Source organism: Poeciliopsis prolifica, unplaced genomic scaffold, assembly GCF_027474105.1.
Source record: "Poeciliopsis prolifica strain line A6 unplaced genomic scaffold, Auburn_PproV2 SCAFFOLD006, whole genome shotgun sequence".
Lineage (NCBI taxonomy): Eukaryota > Metazoa > Chordata > Actinopteri > Cyprinodontiformes > Poeciliidae > Poeciliopsis > Poeciliopsis prolifica.
Window position 1 is genome coordinate 15752779 of NW_026562381.1, and position 18436 is coordinate 15771214.

At 36.7% G+C, this 18436-nt stretch overlaps 1 protein-coding gene across 12 annotated transcripts in view; it reads left to right on the top strand.

Moving 5' to 3' along the window:
- LOC129360395 (LIM and calponin homology domains-containing protein 1-like) overlaps positions 1-18436 on the top strand; it is a 67551-nt gene that overhangs the window by 22512 nt on the left and 26603 nt on the right. For 11 of the 12 annotated variants that reach the window (XM_055030573.1, XM_055030572.1, XM_055030576.1 and 8 more), the window contains exons 2-6: positions 1694-1764; positions 4189-4258; positions 9567-9673; positions 14795-14825; positions 17851-17961. In XM_055030573.1, the coding sequence (XP_054886548.1) occupies positions 1694-1764; positions 4189-4258; positions 9567-9673; positions 14795-14825; positions 17851-17961 (390 nt within the window). Of the gene's footprint in view, positions 1-1693; positions 1765-4188; positions 4259-9566; positions 9674-14794; positions 14826-15219; positions 15471-17850; positions 17962-18436 lie in introns of those variants that run through there. The other variant, XM_055030584.1, reaches the window with a different exon arrangement.

The following is an 18436-nucleotide window of genomic DNA, read 5'->3' on the forward strand; positions in this document are numbered from 1 at the left end:
GAAGGAAGTGAATAGGTGGAAAACAAAGCCAGGGGGAGTTATGCGCTTGTTTGTGAAACATTTTGAGCGACATTCCACTGAAAACAACAAAAGCAACACATTCCTCTTTTTAATTGAATACTCTGCTGTATGACCGTGCTTCACTTTCAGATCCAGACTTTTCCAGCTCTGGATTCATCCCTCCTTTCAGAAATTTGATGTGAAAAACTTTATTTTTATTTATTTATTTATTTATTTATTTATTTATTTATTTATTTTTATTTATTTATTATTGTTGCTGGTTCCATCACAGCTGCCATTGATTCTTTATGCTTGATTTTATTTTATGATCAGACAAATATTCCCACTGTCAGTTCTTTATCACCTCTTTTAAGAAATAGACCTGTGGCAGATTTAGCTCATTCTTATATATAAATTTTTTACATATATTTTAAAACTGTCACTATGTCCCAACACTATAATAGTGTTGGGACACTTACTGGGAGCATTTCTGCAGATGGCAGTAGGACTGCAGGAAGGAGCCAGAGGAGCACTTTTTTTTCCAGAATGTCTCATATTGTCAGGACATTTTTTGTATTAAAATTTTAGTCATATTTTATGTTTGGGGACATTGGTGTTCTTTTAGAATCAGTCTACATTCATGATCACACTCATTTTTAGATATTGGATACACTCGTATCCCAAACTGGAACAACAGAACTATAGTTTAATTATTTTTCTTCTTAACCCATATAAGATGCTTCTGACATTTTCTCTGTTTCAGGAGTGGCTTAACACAAGGACAAATAAACACAAAATATGATGTCTGTTATGATTCAGAGCCTACCTTTTGCCCTACTTGGTGTCACACCGCAGTCTGTTTCATTTGTGGCCCCTCCGGAATCCACAGAGACCCGAAAACCTGATAAAAGCACTCGGCCAAATACTCTACAAATCTGCACTCTTCCCACAGCTGTGTAAATAAATGTAAAAAAAAACACTCAGGAAATTTAATCTTGTAATTGTTTTGGCTTCCTTAGCAGCGAACCAAAAGACGTCTCTTCTTTTCATGCAGAATAAATGGATCTTAAATGAGACTGGAAGTCATTCGACAGCACATTCTTTGGCGCATGCCACATCTTTTCATTATGTTGTTTACTTTGTCTCTAAAGATGCTTGAGTTCATGTTAGATGTAAGAACCATTCATGAAATGTTCAATCTCACAAGATAAATGTTTTATGATCTGGGGGTGGAGGGACTGCAACTGTTTAAATTGTATACTGAAGAAAAGCAGTTTGCTAAAAGACTTTCTTCAACAAATATGTGTTTGCACATAGTCATGTCTTACGATCAGTTGTCAGGAAACCCGTAGACTGACTTTGTCTCGGATGGTCTGAGCCTCTATTAACCGATAAATCCTCTGTCACAACACATTAGCCCGTCGCAGCCATTTGGTCAGGATGATTGCAGCTTATGTCAAGCTTGTTAGTGTTTAGAGCTGTTACACTGCAGAGGGACGTGATATACAACTGTTGTGTTTGTGCTCATGTCTGGTAAGAATAAAAATGTGAGGAGAAAAATTCCAGCTCTTGTTTTGTAGTTTTCTGACAGGCCATGTGTCTAGTGTCTAGTGTTCACACCGTGAACCTGGAATGATCTGCAGCCCTTTTGGTGTTATAATTGAGTGACTCACTGCTGTTGTTCAATCTGTAGGCTGCCACTGGACGGTGCTTTGGTGACAAGGATTTCCGAGGAGGTTTAGAGAACGGGATTCTGCTGTGCGAGTAAGTTTTTCCTGCATTTGTTTAGCTCTCTATCTAACTATGATGATTATGACTATTTCTTTTTGTCTTTTTTCTATCTTCAGCATAAGTCAGTGAGAAGCATCTAGTTTATTTGTGGACCCCACCTTATCAATATGTTCTTTTAGATTTTTGCTACATTTTGTTTTATCTATCATTTTGTAAAAATGCACATCGAGTTTTCAAAGAATAGGTTAAATAGGTTAAATTCTACAATGTCACAGTTGTTGCCACTGTTTCTTTCCTGCAAGAAAGTCATGAGTTTGAATCCCAGGCTGGGGTCTTCTCCCTTTACTGCCTGAGCCCACTGTGGGTACTCAGGCTTCCCTGGATGACTGTTAGTTTAGTCACTATGAATTATTTTGCAGAATTGCAGGAGGAGCTGAATCAACTTTCAAAGTGGCAATGGGGAAGACAATAGCACTAATGCATGACTTTTCACTGTCCATTGACATCGAGTCACGGCAACTACCGTGGAATGGAGGTCAGCTGAGTGCAGTGACTGTGTCTCAAGTGATTGTAGCATAAAGACAGCAGAATCTGTAATGTAACAGGTTTTATGTTTAGTATTTTTGTTTGTCATTTTAACATTGAATGTTTTTTTTAATTATTATTTACATATTAGGTCAATCCCCCTTCCTCCTTCCCTTCTGTATTTCATTGTTCATGATTGATTTGTAAAAGGAATTAAAAGGAGAAAACATCCAGAGGATGCTATACAGGCACTGTATGGTACTTTTTCTCATATTGACTGCTGGAATGCGGTCGACATCACAGGTCCGCTGATACCTAATACTACGAAACCAGGAGAGGGGGCTTTCCCTTCACAAGGAAGGGTCATTACGGTGCTTCCTCTGATGAAAACAGACACAAAAGTTTGAAATGCAAGACAGGGAGGGAGATCCGGGACTGCAAAGCTGTTTCTTCATGGATGTTAGGAATGCGCTATAGTTTACCCAAAGAAAAGATTGCTTCTTGCGTGATGAGAGATTGCAAAAAAAATACAAATTAAATAAAAATAAAAAAGATTACCCTCTGCATTTATGCATGTCACTGTGAAACAAAATATATGCTCTCTACATTTGGCTTCCTACCACAGTGCAAAAGCATGACTGTTAGTTTTAAATCAATTAGGTATGAATCTGTGTGTGCATGGTTGTTTGTCCTATGTGAGGTATAAACCATGGAGGGCTGGATGGTAGACATGAACAATTTAGGGTGCAATCGCAGAGTGAAAAGAAAATGAATCTGGATTTTTGCATTATCACCAGTGCAAACCTACTTAGACAGAACTGCCTCGCTATGATTTAAACATAGATGAAGAGTTGAATGCTTCAGATTAATTCATGCTTGTGTTAGAATGGCCCAGTCAAATTTAACCCTAAAACCTCACACTTGAGAAGTGCGCTATTTGACAAAGATTTGGTAAAAATGTTAATTTCCAAGATGTTCAAACCTAAACCTGTCAGATGTACCTGAAAAGACTGTAGCTGTGACTGGAGTGAAACGTGGTTCACAAAGTCTTGTCACAGGAAAATGCATGTGCGCTCCACACCTTTCAGATTTGAGTTTGTAAAATATTTTAAAATCCATGTATACTTTCCCTTGTACTTCATAACTATTTTTCACTGTATGTTGGTCTTTTACATAATATTCTGCAAAAATTTACAGAAAAAAGTTCAAGCAGAGTGAATATTTTTTTGCAAAGCATTATATGTACAGGCACATTTTCTTCTGCTGTCTGACATTTTTCTGTTACAAAAGCTCTAGAAAACTCAATTGTCTTGTTATAATGCAACATTGGACACATTAGGTTTAAAGCAACATCCTGTATCTTGATTTATGCCAGTAATTTTAATTAGTCAACATTCTTGAATAGATTTAATTAACAAATTAGAAAGTCTAGTATTCCTTTCTTTTTATCTGGTCACTATATGCAGTCTGAGCTCCTTTATGGAAGAAAATAACCATATTTCTTCAAAACACTCCTTAAGTTATATCTGATTCTGAACATGTTGGAGTTTGAAATTATTTTGTGGTGTGGTAACCAAAGTGGGATAAACGATATGTTCCCACTAAGGAACAGCTGTACCTTTTTAAAACATGTGGTAGTCAGAGTTCAAATTTTACAACAGTTTTATGAGTTTGACCTTCTTAATCCTGTAAGTTCAAAGGTGAAAAGGAGAAGTTCAGACCCAGTTGTCTGATTTAGAGTCTTTATCTTTATCAGTCTTCAAGAAGGCACTATGAGGCCTTGAGGTTGTTTGCACAGATTCTTTGTTGTCAATGTTTGAGCTTTTAATCACAACTTGCTATCAGCTCCTGTTTCAAGTTCGGATTCTGCTTTTCTCTAAATTCACTTGAAGATCTGCATTGATTACTCTGCATTTGCTTTCTTTTCATGAGGTTACTGAGCTCCATTAGGCCTGGCTTGGTAAAGAAAATTAACCGACTGCCAACACCAATAGCTGGCCTGGTAAGTTCTTCTCTTTTATATTCAAATTTACAGCCTTTCACCATGAACTTAGAACAACCTCTGGGCTTGCCTGCATGTTTTCCCATACTTCTGGTAGCTATTTGTCATCTTTAGCATAATGCCTAAATATATATAAGCCCTCATTTTCTGCTTCTGTTTCTTTAATACAAGTTCCAATAGTTGATTGTCTGAAGGTAAGATTTTCTGTAACCTGTCATCATATTATATTATGTCATGAAAGTGCAAAATATATTTTGTGACTGGATTTCTATGGTTCAATGGATTGAATAAAAGTCAACATACTCCTGCCAAACTGAGGTTTTTTTAGTGTACAAAAATGACACCAAAATGAACAATTTCAAAATTTGTTTTCTACTTCATTGTCACATATATTGTGTATTATTCAATTGTAAATGCACACATGTAAAAATAAAATACCTGCTATAACTTGGTTCCATGAGTTTCAAAACTAAATTGTTTCAAAACTAAAATTTTGAAACTATTTTAGTTTATTTCAGTTTTTTGAGAACATGCTGTATCTACTAGAGTTATGCATAATCTGATTAACCATAAATAAATTTAAAAAATAATTTTCAACCTTTTAAGTAAATCTCTCATTCACATATTTTTATTAAATTTGAAAACGCACTAAAATTCTCAGATTTAGATATGCAAGAGCTGCACAATATGTCACAAATTTAAAACAATATTTTCTAAGCAGTATGGACACGTCTCTGCAACATTCAGCGAATACAAATAGACGTCAATATTTTTCAAGAGACACTAATTCAAACCATCACACAATATATTGACGACCTCTAGATAACATGCAAACGTAGTTTGAGCTCTCTGTGTCATTTCATGGTGTATCATGAAGGAATGAGGTTGAAAAATGATGCATGTTTGTCTATTTTTGAAGCATTGCAAAGTGAATCTCTGGCTTTAAAAGGAGTTGCATCTTAAGCTACCAGGAGTGCAGTGAGCTTTAAATTACAAATGCCTGCAGATGAATGATGTCAGGTTCCGTCTGATGATAGAAAATACATCCAGTAATGCATGACAGCAAATCCTCATTCAGAAAGTTCTTCACAAAATCAGATTATCAATAAACATCCTGTCTGCTAACAACCTGGAGAAATACACCAGTTTATAAAAAGCTCCGTCTCCCAGTTTTACACTGCTTTTGTTTAACCAGAATACCCATTTCATTCCAGATGTGAGAGAAGTTTCTTTTTTCAGAAATATGAATATTACATGTTGTTGTCTGTGGTTGCTCTGGTTTCTCTGAGGAATTCTCAGTTTGAGTCTCTTTGAAAGAGAGCTTGTGAATTGAAGTATATCTCAACCCTGATAGTTTTCAGCAGAATCTAGTCAAATACAGTAGAGTTCTTTCATTACGACCTATGACCTTGATTTGAATGAAGCAGCCATTCAAGACCGACGCTCACATATAAACAGAGACTAAGAAAGTTGATAGCATGGGAGCTCAACTCACACTTCATTTTAAATTACTGCTTTTACTTTTGAAGAGATTCCAAGAGTTGCTTTCAAGAAAATTATAAGAGTTAGTCTTTACTAATCTGACCTCTAAATACAAATGTTCAATGTGATGGAGTAAAAAACGAAATATTGTTAATGAAGTTAGATAAAAACCTTTGTAACTCACATATAAGGGTTGCTTGTTAAATTTGTCAGGATTTCAAGTGAGGAATTGTAATTAGAAAATATTAGTTCTATGATAAACATTAGAACTTAGAGAATCATGGCTGAATCCAACATGTTCAGGGTGGGTGGATATATCTTCTTGTCTAAGTTGCTGCCAGTGAGTTTTTTCTGGATTTTCACAAGCAGTACTTTATGATGCACTCTATCTTAAGGTAAAAAAATACTAAACTTTGAAAAAAAAAGAACAATCACTCATCAGTGCAGGAAATTTGGGGGTAGGTGTGCTTTGTTTTGCAAGACCATCCTTTGTATTATTTTCATAGTGGGTGGGAGGTTTTCTGCCTACCCAAGGAAGAGCAACACAGAGTTTGAATTAATCAGGATTACTGAGTCTCATACAACATTTAAAGTCATTCTGGTCATTTTATTTTGCTAAATGCATCTTTTTTTAAATATATTGTTTTATCTGAAGCACAAATCACTGAATCATAAAACAACATTAACAGAAACCATCCAATCATTTACAGTACACAATTACAAGACCAGAAAAAACAGGAATTAGCCATTAATAATTGGCCCAAAGGGACAATAAACAATCTCCTGGAAAGACATGTTTACATAAGTAATTCGACATAAAAAGTAATGTTAAAAGAACCTTACGCCTTCGAGGGTTTTTTATGTTTGAACAATGGGTCCCTTTATTCTCTCTGAGTTTCATAATGCTGTTGCTTTTGCACACCTTTCTCCTTTGTCTTGGCTGTGATTATAGAGGTGAGAAACACATAAACAAGGAGTTTGCTGTTATCTGCCCTATCGTAATAAAACACAACCCTCCCCCCTTCCTCTTCCTGTTTGGAGACTAATGGGAAAATAAGTCTCTGTGGGGTTTAGACAGTTTTGTAATTAGAACAACCACCTCCTGGCTTTTGGCAGTTTGACCTCTGTGACCGCGGTAGCTGTTTTCATCCTACTATGAATTCTCTTGTGTTTTTCAGTGTAAATAGTCACTTCAGCGAGAGATTCCCTTCCAAGATAATGAGCAGTAATTCTCATTTTCAAAAAGCACTCCTTGCCAGTCATGTAGATCATTTAAAGCTGGTATTTTTACAATAATCATGCAAATGGCATGATTAGTTTTAAATTCCAGCTAATCTGATTTTTATGAAAAATGTGTGCTTCTTGGGGTGCAGTGGTGGCGCAGTGGGCAGAGCGTGAGACCCACGTACAGAGGTCTCTGTCCTCGAGTCACTGCCACGGGTTCGAGTCACGGTCCATTGACCTTAGCCGCATGCCTTCTCCCTCTCTCATAATCCATTTTCCTATCAATCTACAGTGAAATAAAGGCCAACAAAACCAAAAATACCTATAAAAAAATTATGCTTTTTAGAATCTTGAAATTCTGTTTTTCATAGTTTTCTGCGTCAAGATGAAGTTTTCTCTCACTTAAAATGTTTCATGTGTTTGAAACAATGCTTCCTCCCTGACAAAAACTATTAGAATTGAGCATTAGATGTCTTGCTTTATTTTATGTTTTGTTTTGGAACATTTTCCTTTGTTTTGATGCTTTTTTTAATTATATTTGATGCTCTTATTACATTGGTTTGTTAAGAAGCCTGTCTCATTTCCTGTCAGAAACAAACTTCTTGGTTCATCTCAAATTATTTTACTTTCTGCCAGGCAATTATGTGGTGTGTCATTTTGCTGTGCAGGAAGTCTGACTTGGTTTCCATTATGTTACCATATTGTTGGAGTTCTGCTGACTTTTCTTAAGGTTATTTTTTCTTTTTTTTTTTGACTGAAGTAACCAAAACTTTTTGTTGACCTTCGATCTTGCAGTCTTTCTACAAACATATTCAGCTGTCACTCATCTGTGTAGGTAGACTCCCAGTTTCCTGCCTCCTGTCTAACAAAACACCCAGCTCACATAGGGGCCCAAAATTTTTTGCAATTTGGTGTTTTGTCACTTAATAGTGTCTGATTTTGTTATTTCTAAGCCAATGACCCCCCAATATGAAGATCAGAGCTCGTTGTTGATCTTACTTTCTGGCAGAGAATTTGTCATGTGAAAAACTCCAAACTGCCTATTGAAAGTGAAATAAACTGAAGAAATCTGTCATGTTAAAAACAAAAACAACGAAAACTTGCAAAGGAATATTTTCATAATGATTCAATGGATTTATTTATTTTGTTTGCACTTGTCTTTTGTGCAAGGTAAGGAAACGTTTAACAGCCTTATTCAACCAGGTTTTTGACAGTACGTAGCAACAGGTGGGGGAAGGGCACATCCACAACTCTGCATGCAGCAGAAGAAAACTGGTTACATTTCTGTGACATCTCATTAGAAGGACTTGAAACCAACAGAGCAGGTTGATGGATGTGCTGATACTCTAAAAACAAAAAAAATAATAATGATTTTGTATGCGGTCCAGTTGATCCCAGCTTTGGTGTGCCCTTTCCGAAGTTAAACTGATTGAAGAAACTGCTGAGTCCGTTTGTGGAGAGATGTGTGTGTGTGTGTGTGTGTGTGTGTGTGTGTGTGTGTGTGTGTGTGTGTGTGTGTGTGTGTGTGTGTGTGTGTGTGTGTGTGTGTGTGTGTGTGTGTGTGTGCGTGCGTGCGTGCGTGCCTGGGTGGGTGGGTGGGTGTGGGTGTGTGTGTGTCAATCTGTGGGTGGGATTCCCCCACCAGGAGAGCACAGATGGCCCCGTCCCAAAAACACAGGAAGCTGCAGGGTGGGTTTCGAGGCAGTGTTTTGCTCCAAGTGCAAAAGGACCGTGAGAACAAGTGTTTTCCATGCTATGCTTATGTTTGCAGCCATACAAGTGTAGAAAACTAAAACAAATATCCTTTTGCTCAAAGTTTTGCTGCAAATCCCAAAGGTTGCACTTATATCCACTTTTCATATATAACATGAATAATCTTATGTCAACCATGAATATAATTATATAAGAGGGAAATGGGGCTTTGCACAATTGAGGTGAAGAGGAAATGGTGACACCCTGAGAGGGAAAGAGAGGGAAGGGCTTTAGTTGCAGCCCTCTGAAACAAACACAAAGAGAGAGTTAGTGAGAGAGAGGGGGAGTACCTGGGAACATGAGAGAACCTGACTCAGGTTGCATCCAACAAAGACATTGTCAGAGCATACACAGGGGAAGAGCGAAGGACTGCAGCGATCGGAGCAAAGTGAAATCTAAGCAATGGAGGAGAGGAATGACCAGTGAGAAAGGGGGCCTGATGACCGATTATAAGGTTGAAAATATTTTTCTCAAACCAGAAGCTGAAGAGTGAAAGTTGGTGGAATATAAAAAAGATGTCCAAAACTCAGGAGTAAAATCTGGTGGTGTCACCTTTCATTCAACAGGTATCCAGATTTTCATTCTAACCAGAGGCAGATGGCTTGTTTGGCTTAAAGATGCAGAAAACTTTGGATTTTTATCAGAACTTTGATGTGAAACTTACCTGGCTGGCCTAAAAGCTCAAAAAGCTTTTTGATATATTTATGCACAGAAAATGCTAATAATGACCTGATTGCAGTCATGAGCTGCTCTTGAATATTGCAGTTTATTTTTATCACTAAAACAGACTATTATGGGCAGTTATTGCATGCTTTGATTTTAACCTGCTGTTTGTTTCCTTTCCGCATAGGACAACCTGAGTGTTTTTCTGCGAGGCTGTGAGGAGTTGGGACTTAAAGGGTCGCAGCTGTTTGACCCAGGAGATCTGCAGGACACATCCACACGTCCTGCTGCCAAGTAAGACTCAAAGCTTCATTGTTTTCTTTCCTACTGTCCTACATTTTTTGTTCCAGAGCCACTCATCCCAGAATAAACTACCTGAGGGACATTTAGTTTATCTTTTTTTAGTTCTATTTTTTTTTTTTTACAAAAAAGACACTTGACCTGTGTAAGCAGCCAATAAGGAATGTAGATGATGATTAATGTATTGGAATCACTGGTAATTATATGAAAAATACTTTAAATTAAATGAATCTTGTATAGTAATATATGACTAAATATAGTCATACATTTAGTAGGAGGAAAATACAATGTTAAGAAATAATTGTCTTTAACTAATGCACTTCTAGATTTAATGCTACTTTCAGTTTACATGAAATGTGTCTATCAGAAGAATTTTATCCCTGTATGACAAAAGGTTGTTTGGGGAACATGCCTGAAATGTACTGTTCAAAACACGTGAAGATGTAAAATTTGATGAATGCCTTTTAGACTTTACCTGAAGCTACATGCTTTGGTCAAATTAGACCATGATTGAGCTTTTCAGAAACAGTATTTGTTTCACATCAAATCATATGTGCAACAATGGATAAATATTTGAAAAAGAATCTGTGATGTTTGAGGTTGTTTGTCTTTGAAAGGCCGGAGAGCCATGGTAAAAGGCGTCATGGATCTCTGCAGTCCTGGATGATTTAAAAGTAAACTTCTGCTGGCCTCTGCCAGGAAACTGAATGAGGCATCACTGGATCTTTGAGCAGCAGAAGGATCAAAAACAGATAGGCAGTTCAACAATAAGTGTTGTGCAAAGCTTAAACTGCAGAGATACAAATAATTCTTCCACCAGTGATTTTCACAACATAATTATTTATTTATTTTTTGGTATGATAATTAATTAATGTGTTAATATTAAAGAAATTAAAAGGTGTTTCGACTGTCTTACTGCAACAAAACTGTTTCATCTTAAATTTTTATAGGTCTTTGTCAAGGATGCCAAAAAAATGTGTCTGTAACAGAAAATGAGCTGAGATCAAAATAAATGTTTTGACATCCTAATTGGCCAAACATTTACCTCAAATGTTCTCTGATTCTGAGATGCTGGTTACTCTTCCATGCTTTCAGGTTATGTTTGGAACTTTTCACAAAATCTCCGGGGTCAAGTATTGACTGCAATTTTAAACTTCTGTCTCTAATCTGGCATAAAAAGATGCTGGATTACCATACTCCTGGTAGTTACTTTTGTCCAAGTGGAAATAAAATTTCCACCTGGAAATTCCATTTCTAAACCACTGGAAGCAGCACAGGGTCACTGGAACAATGACTCTTAAGTTTCCTCTCTAATCCTGCAGACTTCTTTTTAGTTTTACAGAATTGAGAAATTAGCCAGACATAGAGATGCTTATTCCCAGTGTCATTTTAAAAGTTTGTGTTTTAAACACAAACTTGAATTTTTCAGACAGGGTTGCTTCACACAGAAGCAAACATTTTCTTTAACAACAGACTGGAGTTATTTATGAGGAAAAATTCAATAATTTTGTTTTATCTTGAATTATTTTTGGAAAAGCAACTAGAACTTTCTGACTTTGGATCTCTGCTGACTGTATTTATTGCTCACTTGATTGCAGCAAAATCTGATTTTCCAATATGGCAGTAAGCAGTCGCAGCCATTCAAACTGAAAATGTGCCAGTTCAGGTCACAAGCTGAGAATCAATAAATCATAGATAAAGGAATAGTCTCTGTTGTTGCTGTTAAATGTGGAAAATATCTATTTTATTCAGCTGAAGGACACATAGCACTTCAGCTGTATGTCAACAGAAAGCTTTTGTTAAACACTGATTGTGCTTTTCTTTCCCTGTTTCGTGCTGCCAGTCAGCCTGCATTAGACAATCATGCAGTTCACAGCAACATAAATTAGTAAATGACAGAGAATGGAAGTTTGGACAAGCCTGTCAATGCAGAAACAATGGGATGTCTGTTTGACACAACTGGTCTCTGTCAACGTACAACAAAAGGCTTTGCATCACTCACTCAGCCATGACTTCTGCTTTGTTGCTTGGTAACAAAACCAAGTACATGTTATGCTTTATACATGTAGTCTAAAGTATCTGTGTGAATGTGCAGGTGTTTCTCCGTGTGCTTGGCATGCTCTGTTCTGATGCTAAATGTATTTAACAGGGTTTCATTCACAGAAGGGTTTAGGAAGCTGCTTCTGCAGATCAGATGAGAGGATCAGAGCTAATCTTAGCTGGTGTCAGGAGCAGCTGCTTTAGGGATTCTGTCAGGATGAGGGAATCTTTGTATGTGTAGAAACTAATGTTTACATAGGTTTTATAACAAAACATGTTTGTAAATGTCACTTGTTTTTATTATTTGGAGATATTTACATCCACATGGCTGTAGCAATCCATTATTTGTCAGTTTGTATTTTACCAATAGTATAAAAATGAATAACTCATATTTTTACTTTACACATATATTTTACACATTTTCTAAACAAACTCATTTCATATAGAATTATACTAACAAATAACAATAGTAACTTCTGATTTGAAATTAGACCTCATGTGCTTTAACTTTTATGCAAGTAAAAGTAAAAGCAATTGATAGATATTGATCTTTATGAGAGATGCCTGCATATTTGTGTGAGTAAAGTACCTCTTATTAGCTGCTGCTGAAAGGCACTTAACCTAGGTATGCAAAGCTAGTAAAATCCAAGGAAACTTCAGGAACACAATCTACACTGGGGGACTCATGGGAATAAGGATCCTTATGCCTGACTAATTAATCAATTCTGTAAAACTTAAAAAAACAATGGAAGTCTGCAGCATTAAGTCAGATCTGAGGTGTCATTGTTCCAGTGACCTTGTGCTATTTCCAGTGGTTATGTAACCCTGCGTTGTTCAGTTTGCTGTTTACTTGTCCTTACGTGAAGGAGACACTGCTTCACTGAAGAAAATGACATTTGATCAAAGAACTGAAAAGGCAGATTCTGGTTCACCAAGTTCATCTCAGAACGTTCCTTGTATGACATATTTACAGAACAAAAGACAATAAACTCTGAATTAAATAAACTCTGAATTAAATCTTTCACTCAACATTTAAGAACCAAATAGCTTTGAATAAACATTAATATAAAGTTTTCCACAGCAAACTTATACTGAGAACCCACAGTGGCCGTGTGTCAGATATAAATTATACTAAATACTCTCAGCATTTAGAGTACATTTAGAGTACGTTTTGTTTTACTAAAAAACAAAACAGTAAATACTTGAGCAAAGCCATACAAAAGGCCAGGAGCAGATGCAGCAGAAAATTTCAGTCTTGGAAATTATTCATGATAGTGAACATGGAGAGAGTAAAATGTACAAAATGTGAGACCCTTATGTGTGAATATTCTTATTAATTCTCTAATAGACCACATCTTATTAATTTACAAACACCTAACTGAAAAAAGTAATTCACAAATTTTCTTTTGAATGTCTTTTAAACACATCTGGATGCGTGGTAAAAATGTGCTTGAAGATAAAAATGATATGCATAAAGTATTGTTTGCCTTTACAATACATAAACAAAAGGAAATTAAAAACTCTACATCTCTGAAACCTTGTACAATTTTAAAATTTCTCCATAAAATTCCTGACTGACAAGGGACGTAATGTTACGGATGTATTCTTTTAACTGTTGCCTCTATGTGATCTAATGTCTTGTGGAATGTGAATTATTAGTGCATCATCTGAGTAATGGCAGAGAAAAAGCAGCGTGCCCTCATCTGTTCGACTGACAGCGAACCAGGTTGAACAAAAGAACAAGTGTTTATGGATCATTCCCTGCAGCTATGTCTCCTTCTTCCTCACCTTCAATCTCACTATTTGTTTCTTTGGTCTCTGGGAAACTCAAATACCTGCTATTTAGGTGTCAGTTACCTGCTGAGTGAGTTTGACCCTGGAGCCTACTTAGAAACATACTCATAATGTAGGAATTTGGTTATATCACCTCAACCCAGTATTCATCCTTAGTTATGGTTTGCTTTTTTTGTGCTTTTTTTTACCTCAAGCATGAAATGAATCTCTGTCTTCTGCAATTTCTTAACCCTTTGTAAATTGTGCACCTTTATTATTTTACGTGTGTTGTTGCTATTATTTATGTGTTGCAGCAACACAAAAAAACTTTGAAAAATGTTAATTGTGGAGAAATTACAATAAAATCTTAAAATTTAGCATTTTCAATAGTTTCTTATTTACTATGTTTGTTTTCATTTGGGATAATATAAATATAACTGGAATGTTTGGGAAAATATGAAAGATGCTTTTAGTATTTTTAGTACGGCTGCCTTCATACAGATAATATTTAACTTAATACTGATCAAAGTCATTTAAGACATGAGTCGATACCAAGTTCCAGTTCTATACTTTGTTAAAGTTTTTATTAAATAATGTATCAAAATTATTTTAAACTTGGAAACAAGTTGGAAGCTTTAACATGTAGTGGAATTGGATCAGTGCAACATCAGTGTCGTTCAGGATGCTGAATGTTGCATTTATGTTTTCTGTTTTCTCCAGAATGTCTTGCTCTCGAATGATCATAATAATGAAATAAGTAAATGTGTGTTTTCTTCTCTCAGCACCAGTGTCCCAACTGAAAAATATTGTCAGTATCACTTCATAGCACGATAAATTCACTGATCAAAAAGTAGATTTTTCAGCCATTCAACGTAAGGCTCATTAATCAATTACAAATTAGTCAGCATACCAAACTATTAAAATCAACCTAGATTAATGTTTGACCTTTTTACAGATAATTTTTTTTAGCACATTCAACAAAGAAGAGATTTTCTGCACGTTGGAAGTTTTTTCTTCACTTAACCTAAAGTTTAACAAGGACATTTGGCTAACTTAGAGAAAAGTATTTCCTGGAGGTAAATGACTAATGTGAGTCATTCTTGTTCACTATGGGGCTGATCAAGCTGAAAACAATCTGATTCTGATCATTAGCAATTTATCTGAGTGTTTATCTATTATTTCTCACTTATTGATTAAAACTGCTGAGTAAAAGGAGAAGTAACAGTACTAGTACATTAGTCCTGCCTGAAATCTGTGCAACCTATATTCCAATGTCTAAAACATCTCTGTCTTTTTCTCCAGGGGAAGCGACTGCAGCCGAAGGCTCAAGAATGTAAGTGTTGCCATTGGATTAGATTGTACTTTGTTTGTGAGCTAAATGTTTGATTGGTTTGGGAACTGGTATTTTGACATGCTGTCTGTTTGGACTCCTGTGACTGTCTTTGTTCCCGTCTTCCTTTTTCTGGTGAGTCTTATTAGGCTTGTTCAGTTTTATGGAGTTATTGTCTGTGTTGTTAGAAAACATTTCTTTCCTGCAGAAACAGGATTTTATTAACCTTACGTTCCGTGTTTATTATCTGCTCCAACATAGCTCTCTCTCTTTTTTATCTTTTAAATGGCACTTTAAGAAGCAGAAGGAGTTGTGTTAGCCCTGCCCACTCTGCAGTCAGCGCAGTTCCACTCGTTCTCCGTCCCTTCACTCTCTCTGTGATGCTGGTGTGCACTGAGCAAGTTCATGTGTGTGCCGTTGCAGAGCTCACCTCTCCTGCTGGCTCATTTAGCTGACTAAACACATTGAGTCTCTGCTGTGTTAGCCAGCATTTAGAGCTGCAAAGGAAATGATTCTCAAATTGGCAGTCGGTGATGGTTTAGCTGGGATCTGCTTGTGTGACGTGCACTGTGGATTCGCCTTGCATGCTGAAGACTGAGGACTAGGCTTGGACAGCGGCTGTCTCTGCAGCTCATCAAATATTAAGAGGTGAAGAACCTGCTGTGAGAAGAATCTGCTGATATGGTCATAAAGCTGTTTACCAAACAGATTTGATGTTACTTTGAAAAAAGGCTTCCTGGAGGAGTGGAATATCGCTGCAATGGTTATGTGCTTATTAAGCAGGAAAAATGTGAACAGCCAGTAGAGTGTTTTTTGTTTCTTTGTATTTGAAACCAGACTTAGTGTTGGTTAAAATATAAGTGCTCATGTGAATAGTTGTTCACATTCTAGTTATTTTTTTGTTTTTTGGTGCTTAGCGACCGTATCTTTCCACTAGATCCTCGTTGACAGGCCACATGTCACACCAGACAGCTGCTGAAACTGATGAGGTAAAGTAAGTGTGACAGTCATCTCTCGCTCAGGCCTCTTGTTGATTTTGCTGCCACTCAAAACTCCACTGACTCGTTTTAAGCAAATATTTCCTTTCACCTGGTGCTTTTCAGCGCTGATGTCGAAGTTTTGGTTTGACACAGTTGTCAGCATGTTGGTTTGGTGTTTCTTGTGTACATAATGCTGGAAATGACATATGATGCTTTCTACTATGGTTTTGTATTTGGGATCAATGTGGATCTATTTAGAGCTCAATAGTGAGCATGTGGAACACATTTGGTGGCGACCTACATTCATTGGCGATGTGCCCATTATGCTGGTGACACTGGAGTGCTGCACTTTGCTGCTAAGACAGCGACACGATACTTGTGATGAGGTTTAAAGGTCATCGTTTTTCACAAGTTTTCCTTTTCTGTTGCGTTTAGGCTTTTAGCTTATGATAGTTGGGTAGATAATACAATTTATTACCAAAACTGAGAAATGTATGAGGTGTATGAAAATAAATCAGAACAGCAGCCAATAATGCAGCCAAAAGTCATCAAAGACTTGTTGGGGAACTAACCTGCTGAACTGGTGCAAAACACATCCAAGGTAGAAATCAGTGGTATTATTGACTTCTACCCCAATTTGAGTTCTTAAATCAGAAGATTTGAGACCTTTCAGACTGGCATCCTGTGGAGAGATTTTAAAGTTCTGGCATTAGCCTAAAGAAACTTCATTGGGATAGGTGTCATACTCATTGTCTGTCTTGCTAATAAGAAGCCACACATAAATTCAACCTAATTTGTAAAATAAAATGTTTTTTTATAAAAATCACTGTTCATGTCCAATGTAGCAGTAGCTCCTCTAGATGAGATGCCATTCTCCACATATGGTACTCACCTCCTGTTTTTTCCTGTTTGTTTTATTTTCAATGCTGCTTTTTATTTGCTTAAAAAATGGTTTATTTATCTTTCAATATGTGTGTGTTTTATGACTCTAAAATTTGATACTTACCTGCTAAAGACAGCAATTTCTGAGTAGCACTGCTTATTTTGCTTGTTTATTTTTCTTAGCAGGGCCAGAAAAATTTTTTTAAAAAGTATTGTGCAATTTTATGGATCTGATCACCAAAAACAAGATTTAAAAAAATATCACTTCTTAAGCTTTTAATTAGTTCTTTTACAAATATTATGTTTTCCATGAGTGCCACTAAGTACTTTTGTCCTGTTACTCAAAATAAAGAAGTTGTTGCATTTAAAGTTCACTCAGGATCACAGCAAGCGACTCGTTTGGCGTCATGCTTCCATCCGTTCAGCAGGCCCAACCCTTTGCTTGTCCTCTCTGTGTATTTGAATGGGAGAAGCTGTTTACACTGACAGTGCAACTGCAATTACCACAGTAAGCCTGGCTGAGCCTTCTTATCAAAGCTGTCCCTGTGGAGTGCAGGTTGACATGGACACTGTAAATATAGCTGGAATCACCCCGCCAACAGTGCTAAAGGTGCAGCCCTGTGTGATGTCAGCCTCAGTCTGTACATTCTGCATTTTACACATTAAGCTGAATGCAAAGAAACTTCCAATGAGTGCCGTAAGCTTTGTTTCCTCTTTCACGCTCAGTGGAACCTTGGATCATTGGGTTGCAAATGGTCCAACTAAATAGCAGAGTAATCCAGCTGCTTGTTCTGTAATATTTCTGTAGTCTAAGGGAGGCAAAACTGACCCAATAATTTATTCAGTAAATCACAGTGGCCAAGTCAAAGGTCAGTATATGAGTCAGAGACCTGAGTGTGACTTACCTGAACTGCTGAAACAGTGCGATTTTTGATCATTTTAACAAATCTGCAGTGGACATTTTTTTATTATTTACAGTATACTGGGAGTAAATACTGTATATTTGACTCATTTGATATCTGCCAAGAGGAGAGTATTGAAAGCTCTGTTGGTTTGATCAGGCATATCAATCTGCTGTATTGTATGTGTGTTCCATGTTTACATCAACCCAACAAACCAAATGTCACTTGAGTATTGTGATAATTTTATCCATTTCTGCCCTGCAGGTTTTAATCACCATCTACTGGCTCGGTCGTGCTGCCAACAGCTGCACCTCCTACAACGGGCCCACGCTGGACCTAAAAGAGTTTGAGGGATTGCTGTCACAAATGCGAAAGGTCTTTAAAGTCATTTTAATGAGAAATTATGTTTTTCAGTTTTTTATTACATTGATGTATTGTTTATCTCAGTATGAGAAATTTTGCGTCTAACCAGTACGGCCATAAATGAGAAACAGCAGTCTCTGCTTTGTCACTTGATTCAGGAATCAGTAATGTTTTTGGATGTCTTGATGTCAGGAAATATTTGAGAAATGATCTCAGAGAGATGATAGCATCATCAACCTGAGGTCCAGTCATGACCTTCATAAACTTGATTTCCATGGAAATCCTGCTGTTGCTGTCCAGAAGGACGGAGTATTGTTGGACCTGGTTTTACAAATTTTTCTGTGACAATCATTCATAGCCATGATGTCACCCTGCACAACATTTCTTCCACATTGTCACATCATTTCACTATCTATTAAACAGATGAATTACTGCCAAGTCAGAAGAATTAGCTTTCCAGATGTTCATATGTTGCATATGGACAAAA